This window comes from Vanacampus margaritifer, chromosome 7 (genome assembly GCF_051991255.1).
Source record: "Vanacampus margaritifer isolate UIUO_Vmar chromosome 7, RoL_Vmar_1.0, whole genome shotgun sequence".
Taxonomy (NCBI): Eukaryota; Metazoa; Chordata; class Actinopteri; order Syngnathiformes; family Syngnathidae; genus Vanacampus; species Vanacampus margaritifer.
Window position 1 is genome coordinate 12460205 of NC_135438.1, and position 11010 is coordinate 12471214.

Genomic DNA, 11010 nt, shown 5'->3' on the forward strand with positions numbered 1-11010 from the left:
AGCGTTGAGAGAACTCGGGTGAGTTTAATAATGTGGGTGCGATCATTTAACCCTGCTTGAGTGGAGTGAAGAGGTTTGTGTGCCCATGTCTGCGGGCGGATGTGCCTTGATGTGAGTCCGGGGAGAGTGAGGCAACTGAGTGACACAGTGAGTGAAAGGCTGCTGAAACTGTTTAACCTCGACACACACGCACGCACACACGCATTGACGAGCCCGAGCAACAGATGCCGTGGCAGCCGTGACTGGGAGGCAATTAAGAGAAGGAAAAAGAAATTGGTGATCCGAGGAAAAAACGTGACCTCAGACTAACGGTGAGCCGTGTATTTGGTACCTGGGCGTTTGGTGGGGACTGTTTGTTTATGTGTGCAGATTGTTATAGACCTGTTTTGCGGCAACCAATCAGAAGACGGGGGAAAAATGTATTATTATTTTTTTCTCTCCGCTGGAGAGCTCAGTATTGTTCATTCATCATGTCATCATCATTGCGCTCTTCTTTTTTTCTTATATATAATTTTTTTTAAATTTTGTATCTGGGTGTATGTGTATGTGCATGTGCGTGTGAGTGTGTATTCATTAGTTCACCTAAAACATATTAAAAAAATCCCATACCGTTCAACTAAATCGAACACTTCAGAACCCAGCCAGAGCCGTGAGGCCGTCAGGAGACCCGAGGAAGGACCAAAGAAAGACGGGAAACTGTTGACGTCATCAAGGTCCATTGCTGTGGCTCATGTGAGGATGACATTTTTATGTGACTGGATAAAAGAAAAGTCCCATTGCTAAGTAAAGTTTGAGTTACATCAGCCATCACTACTTTTGAAGGCCCTGGGCAGATTAGATTGACATGGCAGCACATAATCTTTGAAATATGATTAAATTAAAAAACACTAACATCCTAAAAATGACCTGTTTACATACTAGTTTCGTCTCGGCATGGACAAGCGGATTGATCTATGTTGTACGTCTTCTCGCGCTGTGCAACCAACATATTTGTTTCCTTCCACAGTAAGGAACAATCATCCAATCACAAATGAATGAGTGATTCGCGGTGTATCCTAAAAGAAGTCCAAAAATTACTTGGTCTCTTTAATTAAGCCACAAACGGTTAATGAAACACATTTGTAAATAACTTCATTTTTGTAAAAATAAATAAAAATACTATTTACAGTATGCATGGTATTTATTGAAGTACTGAAATAGTTAATGTCTGATTAAAGCAGTGACTGCTGTGAGGTCCTTATTATTATTATCATCATCATCATTATTATCACTATTATTATTGTTATTATTATTGTTGTTCGTAATGATTCCGAATGTTGAGGGCCTTAACATGAACGAAAACTTTGCACACAGTGTAGCGCCCCCTACAGAGGCTTAACAGAGCCCTATCTCGGTACATTTGACCTAGGGCTACCAAATGTGGGAGGCACGTATGACTTTTGTTTTTAACAGAATAATATACATTTTAAAATCAACCAATGGAATTAGAAGAAATACCCTGCGATTGGCTGGCAACCAGTTCAGGGTGTACCCCGCCTACTGCCCGAAGCCAGCTGGGATAGGCTCCAGCACCCCTGCGACCCTTGTGAGGAAAAGCGGTCAAGAAAATGGATGGATGGATGGATGGATGAATTAGAAAAAAAAACTTCTTTTTTTTTCTGTCGTCCTTTCCTTTTAAGTTTGTAACCCAAGGTTAGGAATAAATTCATACAATTTAATTCATTCACTGCCATTGACGGCTATAGACGTCAAAAATTCATTTGAACTATTTCTATTGGTTTTACATTTTTTTTTCCACTTTTGTTAACAACAGTCTGAAAAACTAGGAAAAAAATTATTGTACATTTAGAACAGATATAAAATTTGTGATTAATCGAGAGTTAACTAGTGAAGTCATGCGATAAATTACGAAAACATTTAATCGCCTGACGCCCCTAATTTTGAATAATATTTTTCTTCTTTTTTTTTAAAAAAAGTAATTTTATTTTAATTTTATTTTTTAATAATCTTTTCTTTAAAAAAGAAAAAGAAAAAGAAAATATTCTTAATAATTAGAGGCAATAAAATTTGTGGGAAAAAATGTTTAACAAATAGAAATAGTTCAAATGAATTTTTGACGTTTATAGCCGTCAATGGCAGTGAATGAAAAAAAATGAAGAAAAAAAGATTATTAAAAATTTGGGTCGTCAGGTGATTAAAATTTTTATCGTAATTAATCGCACGACTTCACTAGTTAACTCACAATTAATCACACATTTTAAATCTGTTCTAAATGTACAATTAAAAAAATCTAGGCTTTCATACTCTTGTTAACAAAAATGGGGGAAAAAATGTAAACTAATAGAAATAGTTCAAATGAATTTTTGACGTCTATATCCGTCAATGGCAGTGAATGAGTTAATGGAACAAATATTGGAATTTAGGTTGTAAATGTGGCTCGTTGCTTCTTATAGGGTTTAGGACAGCAGAGAAGGTCTTGCTGAGTCTGACAGGCCACCACCAGCTTCTCATGAGAAAGTTACAAAACTGTGTGATGTCACTCATCAGCTTTTTTGTTTGTTTTTTTTACTATTGACCCTTATTCAGCCCTCTGCACGCATCCCCAATGACAAACATCTTCACACGCATGCACACAGGTTCACAGTTACATCAGAGGCCTATTATAAATATTTAACATGCAGCAGAAGTGATGTTTCTAAATTATTCACCCCATCTTCCCTTAACAGCAGCTCTGGAGGCTAAGAGGCTAAAAGCCCCACATCCTGCAGAGAGGCCCCCGCAATTCCAGCAGGTCCTGCCTAGCCAGGAGTGCCCGTTCAGTGGGCTACACTTCCCCTGAGGAAGAGTATGAGGCTGCTGGAGCTGCATCTGATGGAGGTGTGGAGGAGATTGGGGTATGAGCTCATCCTTTTAAAATAGATGCGATGCTGTCAGACTAGCATCATCTGTTGCATCGATACATGCACAGTAGCCAAAACATTAGGTACACCTACAAACTATTATGTTCCAATACAAGGGCTGTCAGAAATTCTGCTTTTACAAAACTATTGCAGGCATACCTTGACTTGCGAGTTTAATTTGTTCCGTGACAGAGCTCTCAACTCAGTGTACTTGCATATCAAATCAGTTACCCACATTGAAATGAATTAACAACTATATGGGTTTGTGCACGAAACCACCCTCCAGGCTGTATGCTATTAGGCAAAGCGTGTCCGTAAAGTGGATGAAGACAGAGAAGTCGGAGGTGCGAGAGTTTCTGCAACTAGTGAATGCCTCGCTGCAGCATGGCGATAATCCCCGCAGTCATAAACAGATGCTAGGGCGACACAAACTACACAGTAAATACCCACAAGCTCGCACATACGGATTTCTGCCAGCACCGTGTGGCATTTTGTGCGGCCGAGCATTCAAAAACATATTAAACACACACACACACACGCGCTCGCTCAGTTTTCACACCTCAGAGCCTCGCTGATATGAAGTGAGTTGCAGTCTGTGGCTGGCAAGGAAAATGACAAATCACCATGGAAAGCAATTATTACACCGCCAACACCAGTAGTGCTGTTAACACATATACAATTTGTACCAACAAACGCAGTCTATCACAAATACACACAAGTTAGTTATTGCTTAAGCCCTTAACTAAACTTTTCTCTGGATGTCAACATGCAGCATGCACTCAGTGGCCACAATTTCGGCCACATGAGCTGAGGAGCACCCGGGCCATGAAAAGAAAAGAAAATAACAGAGATTATGCAGTAGTGCTGCGAGAAAAAGAGCAGAAAATGAAAAAAAAAAAAGGTAAATAAAGCTCAAATTCATAAATTTGGGAAATCTACTGACGAGCGTCAAGTAAGATGGAAAAATACAACTTTGTTATGTCGCATATTAAGACTCAATATTTGACAACATTCCCATAAAATTACACTTTTTTTTCTCCCTTGTAAAATTAACTGAGTCTTATTGTCTGGCAGATTTTTGGTGCAGCTCTTCAATTTAATCTCATTGGTTTGTATTTGGTTATGAATGACTACGTCTACATGCTGTCAATATTCATGTTAAGGTCAAAATTCCGGTTTCTTGAAAGATTCCGAATAACATGCGCCAGCGGACCGAGTAACTCCCTACACGGTAATGTGATCGACGTCTATCGAAACTGCGACTCACGGAAAGAGTAACGATGCAAATAGATGTCATTTCCGCTTCTTATTGTCTATCGTCCATAAAAGACATTATATAATGTCACTATTGCTGCTCTGTGTCAACATTTTTACAATTTTGGTTTATCTCTACTTGTGTATTTTTAGATACGAATTTATGTGACCAAGTATTCGGGTTTGAAAAAGGGTAACTCAGGGGTCTTATTTGCGTTTTTAAAAACCCGAATAAGAGCATATTTGAGTTTTTGCCTTTAAAAACCCAAATATTATCAATATTCGGGTTTTGAAAAGGTACTGCATGTAAATGTAGTCAGTCTGACAGCAATGTTTTTGGTTTACACTGCAAGAGAACCTTCAATGCACTCAAGGTTCAACCAATCTTATCTGATCTCCAAAAGAATTGCAGATAGCAATCTTCATCTGGGCTTTGAATTCCTTGACCAGCGAGCATTATTCAAATTCATGAGGTCTTAATCTGATATGAGCAAACAAGTGTTTAGCAACACATACAAAAACGTGGCTGCTGCAGTGCGCCCAATAGGGAAATCTATCTCCATTGTCTTTTAAGAAAGGAGCACCCAGTGCAAGTCATTTCAGGCTCTGCTGCTCAATAAACAAAACACACACACACATTTTCACGCACACACTCCCAAAGACTTTGCTCAGAGATGATCAACCGCAACAATGCTATCACTCAAAGCTCTGGCGAATGATTTAAGTAGAGCATTTTATTTAGTGTCTATTACAGACAAATGATTCTGTGCTATTTACTGTGTCAAAGCATTACAACAATCCCTTGCGTAATCTCTGTTGATGGACGCGTCTCAAGACTTGTTACAAAACTTTTACAATTGCTGTACCCGCCAGTGTCATTTCGATCTTTTGACATGTGATCACTCAATTACCAGCTAATTATCTTATCCTTTATCTGTATGCGCTAGGAAATCCCATAATTAGAGTTTCTTACTTAGTCTGTGACTGTTCACAGATTTTGGACGGCCGCCATATACTATTCAAATGTGAGATCATGATGAGAGGATCGAGTGGTCGCCTTCCTTTTCTACCCACGGGGAGGAATGTATGACATTCCAAAACGCACAGGACAATGGAAATAGAGAGGAAGGGATGAAAAATATCACAAGAAAAGGGAGAAGAAAGTGAGTGTGTGTGTGTGTGTGTGTGTTTTGAAGGGCGAAGAATCCAAGTGATAGTGACAGTGCAGCCTTGCGAAAGAGAATGCACATGCATGAGTGTATCCGAACCTGCGAGGGTGTTAGTGTATGTGAATGTGTACGTTGTGACATGCCTATCTCCTCCGCACCTCCTTTACACACACCCCCACCTCCACAGCCTCCAGCTACTGCCCCACACCTGACCCCACCCTGGCTGCGCCTTGCAGGCCCTGTCACCCACCAAAAAAAAAAAAGGGAGGAACCGTTTTCCAACCCGGTGGGGGGCAGTCACTGCGGATCCATCACCCCGGCTTAGGACCCTCTCCTCTGGGCCGCGCTGCCCAGCAGGCTCCCTGCAGCCTCCTGGAGGATGGGAGGCCTTTGAAATCAGCCCCAGACTCCAGACTTGGGAGATGCGCCATTGTCCGGCAGCTGCGGGGGGGCATTGATGGCTGGCTCCATCTTTGTGTTTGTGAACATGCAACGCCTGAGATGGTGAATTACAGTTGAAGACCCTTACGAAGGGCTATAGAAAGAACCGTGTTGTGTCAGAAAGTTAGCTGCCATCAAAAGGTGTTTGTCGCCTTCAGAAACAAAACAAACAAAGAAACAAGCGCATCCTGTTGGACAACACAAAATTGCTACGCCCTTTGTTCAAATGTTGCTTTTGAGTCTAACCCTGGACATCATCTATTAAAGTGGACTAACCTCTTTCATACACCAGGCCTTGGCCACTTTGTACACCAGGGACTAAAACAAATTCCTATTTAGCATAGCTAAGAAGTGCAATCAATTCTGGATTAAACTACTTTCTACCCAGTCTAACTCAACTCCAAGTAAGTTAACTCTAGCACATTTGATTCTTTTGCACAAGGCACTATCAATGTCAAAGGCTCCTGGCAAAGCCTCAACATAGTTAACTATTTCCCTTTACAGCCACTGGCAGCAATTCCGGGAGCAACAGCCTTGCATTGCTTGCAGACAAACCCAAGAACATAATTTCTCTTCCTGTGGCGACAAAGAGAAGTTACAATACGGGAGAAACGCACCATAGCCACAACGTGACGCCTACTGGAGAATTTTGAAGACAGCCTGTGCACTGATTGTTACACCAAAAAGAAAGGAAGTGGAATTGGACAGTGTCTGGAGAGACCGTCTACAATATTTTGGGGTGCGTCATTTGAGAGGTCAGAGGTCAGAATCAAAAATCTGTCTTAGTTTTTCTCTATCAAGTCAAGTCTTTTTTATATTGGATCCCCATATTCTTACAAAATATGAAGTAAATCTGTATGTATGCAAATAAATCCCTAAAATGAAATAGTTGCAAGCTTTGGAAACTCAAAAAACGAGATATAAACAGAAAAAAATGAAATCGAACTCAACAACGGTATGCCCATGACTACAATGTCAAACGAAAAGCTAGCACTAATACTCTCAATTGCCACACAGCTGTAAATGAGTCCAATTGTTAACAGCTGTTCTTACTACAGTCTTACTATAACGAATCAGTGGAATTTTGCTCATCTGGAGTGTACGCTGAAGAGAAAAAAACTTGACGTGCAAGAAAAAAAAATGACTGCAAATTTAGAATCAGCATGCCAATTTTAGTTTTAATCAGCATAAAAATCGAACTCAGCTGAATTTGTTTTCCTCAAATTGTTCCCCAGTGTAATTTATTCAGAAACAAAACTCTGGATCGACTACACAGGGACTTTAAGATTGGAGTGAGCCAAGGGAATTAGCGCAACTCCTGATTGATTTATACATTGATCAAAGGATGTGCCCTGATACTCGTCTGCGGTTTTGTCGATGCATGCGCTGCATTTTTCAACATGTCTTAAAAGCTTTCTAACTCTGGAACAGTCGACTGCATTCTAGTGTGCCATTGCTTGTTGGTCAGACAACATACAGGCATGCACACACACACACACACGTTTAGATATACAAGTTGCTCAAACATCAAGCAAGGTTGACAGTGCACACAATGGACGTTTCACCAGTCAGGGGTCCGCATCCCCCCTTCCCTCTCGCTGTTGTCTTTATGCCAGACTCGCTGTGCCGCTTTCAGACTACCGAGGCTTAATTATGCCATAACTGCCTGAGGGCTGGATGCTAAATACCAGAGAAAGCACCAGCGCACCCCAACAACCTCTCACTGCTGCTTACTTGCATTTTGCTATATTCATCTCCATTTTGTCTGCTCAGGTTTAAGTTGAAGTCCTATATTTGACGTGTATGTGTGATTGGCGCGCATTAGTTCAATGTTTTGTTTTCATCACCATTTGTTTGCTGGTCAACAGACTTGTCTGTTCACACTCATAAATTGTAAGAGGTGGCTATTGCGCAGGGGTGTCAAACTCATTTTTGGTAAACGGGAATGTAAATCACTTGAAGTTTTGAAGGTGCTGGACTGGACTGCTACTTTTTTTATATAGCGCTAAAACTACACCATATGGAGCCTCACATTCACCCATTGACACACACACTCATGGGAGCAAATCGGTGTCTTGCTCAAGGACACTTCAACATGGTGAGGGGTGAGGATAGAACCCACAACCTCACGGATGGGAGATGACCACTCTACCACTGAGCCATGCCGCCACATAGCAAAAAAATGCTTACACTTTCTTAATGTTATGAGAAGTGAAGACAATCTGCAATTTTAGCGCAGATTTCAGCAAGAAAGAGGAAGTAGACGCACATGGCCACTGCTTGAGTTGCACCCGTTTACCAACATATACAATTTGCTGCTGAATTCGGAGGGGAAAAATTAAAAGGTCACTCACAGCCTCTCCATCTCCTTCAGGTCCTGGAAAGCTCCTCGCTCAATTGTTGTGATTTTATTCTCCATGAGCTGCCTGTAGGGAGAAGCAAAAAGGAGTGAGATGGCATGCAGAAGGCTTGAAACCCCCCCAAAAAATAAGTAAGCGGGGGTCCAAATGTGTACCTTTTGGACTCAGAAAAAAGGAATTTGACAAGAAGTCACAAGAGATTGCTATCTGAGATGAAAGTGGAAGTGGTTGCAGTGGGTGTGGAAAAGAAAGAGATTGATGAAGATGAAAGGTGATAGATTGTTGAAACAGCATCAGGGAGAGAGGGAGAAAAGACAATCAGCAGGCGGTCGATAGCCGCCGAGAATTTACTTTAAAAGTGAACGCAGACTCATCTATCATCCAATTTAGTCCGTGTCTAACCTTCTAGCTGTGACTACTCATTCACTTACACCAGAATGCTGAGCAAGCCCCCTTGCACAAGCGCACATTTTTAATGCAATCACATGATAAACACAAGGTGCACACCCCAAGCAAGCTGATGACCGGAAGACCGGAAACAAGAATTATAAGAACACACACACACACACACACACACACATACTCACTCAATAAGGACATAATCTCCTGAGGAATTCTAACAATGTGTATCCGCCGCCATTCACTTTTGGATGTTGAGTCACACACGCATGCGCACATACGCGCGCGCGCACACTTGTGTAAGCAACCTGTTCTTACTTGACTCCCCTTTCTTTCACCCCCCCCCCCCCCTCTCCTCCTCATCCATCCCGTCATTCGGTTGCGCGTAATGACAACCTTCTCCTCTCCTCGCCCTCCATCACTTCCTCGCAGGCGCTTTTTTAATCACTGCGGCGCATGGGCCCCGGGGCCCCCATCGTTTAAAATAAAACCCCAACGACACTTATACTGGCAGATTAACAGGTGCCTGGGCTGAAATGTAAAGCATACGGACACGGCGACGGAGTTTGGCGCATTGCGCGTCGTGGAAGAGATGGAGGTGCAAGTGTAAAAATAAGGGGACGAAAAACTCTTATAGATATTTATAAATATATATATAAAGCCACTTACAGCACGCGCAGATTTCTCAGTCCAGCAAAATCGGCCTTGGTGATTTTAGTCAGGTTGTTTGCGTTCAGATCCCTGAAAGAGAAACGGTGAAAATAACAATACAGCCTGTCGAATGTCTCAAATGAAACTTGCACAGTGGCCCATGCACAAAATGTAATTTAAGCGTCTCTTCCACCGGGAGAGATGGAGGTCGAGCTGCGGCATGTTGCCGCTGCACTACAGGGCCAATTTTAATTTGATCTTCGCCTAATAGAATACAGCCTTTTTAACTCGAAGCCCACTTGGCTTCCAAATCCGTTTTTGATTAACTCACTGGTCTGCAGACAAAACCGATGTGGTCTCGGGTGCCGCGCTAATGCAACAGTGCGAAACCACCAAACACGACCACATCACGCATGCATGGCCCTTCACTTGTCTCTTGATGTCGGTCCCCACGGTCAAATTATACTTTTGTGGGCGTTCTCACACGTCAATTGAAATTACTTACAAAATGATTTGTCCTAAAATGAGATTCCACTTGCTGCTTTATTTAATAGGCTACTGCTTGGTGGTAACATTTTTAGGATAAACTTTTTTCATTATAGGCTACAACATAAATTGGTGTTTAAAATGTGAACTAAAGAACTTAATTGCACGTCAACATTTATCTCAAATGTGTTATGGTAAAAACGTAGGAACTTACAGTCTTTCAGTGTTGCGGGGTATATTCCTGGGCACGCTGCGGAGCCCTTGTCCGTGACAGTCCACTGTGGTCCCGGTGCAGGAGCATTGAGTCGGGCACGGTTGTCCGGCTGCGCCCCGGCAGGACAGAGCGACGGCCAGGACGACCACCAGCAGCCCCAGCGCGGAACAACACGGAGCTCGGCCGAGGCCCGCGGGGTTCGGGGCTCCCAGCATTGCGGCAAGTGGAAAGTGGAGCGCAAAATAGCGAGAGAATGAAAAAGATCCTGGAAAGTGTTCAGCAAACTCAGCGGGATTCCGTCCTCCTCGTCGTCTCAAAAATTTCACGTCCTAAATTTACATTGGGATCTCCTTAATGGGGGGGTGCGATGGATTAAGAACCGGGAGTGGGGGTCCCCAGAAGGGAGCTCGGAGAGACGGTGGAGCGACTCTCTGGCTGCGCTACAGCGGCACAAACTTCCACATGGCCGCGGCGTGCAGCGGCCAAATCCCCCTGGCACTTCGATCCTTCTTGTGCTGATCCACACTCACACACTTTAAGTGCACCCCTGCACACGCACGCTCCCTCAACCTCACGCGCACATACTCCAGGTAAAGGCTTTCTTGTGGTGATTAATTCACAACACCGTCCAGCGAAGAACAACAGAAGCGTTTCGTCTACTTCCCAAAAAAAAAAACGGCTAACAGGAGAGGTGATGTGGACATAAGATACTGTTTCTGAACGCTTGTCAGTCAGTCACAGGTACCGGTCGCGGCGAGGGTATGGTGAAGGAGGACACAAGTCCGCCAGAAAGCTGAGCGCAACACCACAATCCAACTGAGTGAGTCTGGTGCGTCAAAGCGCTGCAGCCCACAATGTGTGGTCGAGAGGCACTGAGGCAGGAGAGAGAGAGCGAGAGAGAGAGAAAATCAGAGAAAGAGAGAGAGAGAGAGAGAGAGAGAGACAGACAGAGAGAGAGCTACTTAAAGTGTGTGTGTGTGTGTGTGTGAGAGAGAGAGACAGACAGAGAGAGAGAAAGAGAGAGAGAACAAAAGTAGACAAAAGTATTCACGTTTAAGAAAAAGTAAATATATATAATAATAATAATAAAGACTGGTGAAAAAGGAAGTTCTGATTCTGCTCCATAATAATAAAGT

General features: G+C 42.8%; 1 protein-coding gene across 11 annotated transcripts in view; it reads right to left on the bottom strand.

Moving 5' to 3' along the window:
• Nucleotides 1–10724, bottom strand: part of slit2 (slit homolog 2 (Drosophila)) — a 111992-nt gene extending 101268 nt beyond the window's left edge. For all 11 annotated transcript variants that reach the window (XM_077571210.1, XM_077571208.1, XM_077571205.1 and 8 more), the window contains exons 1-3: nt 9875–10724; nt 9193–9264; nt 8119–8190 (exon numbers count right to left, since the gene is read on the bottom strand). In XM_077571210.1, the coding sequence (XP_077427336.1) occupies nt 8119–8190; nt 9193–9264; nt 9875–10089 (359 nt within the window). In that variant the 5' untranslated portion in view covers nt 10090–10724. The remainder of the gene's footprint in view (nt 1–8118; nt 8191–9192; nt 9265–9874) is intronic.
• Nucleotides 10725–11010: the final 286 nt, after the last annotated feature.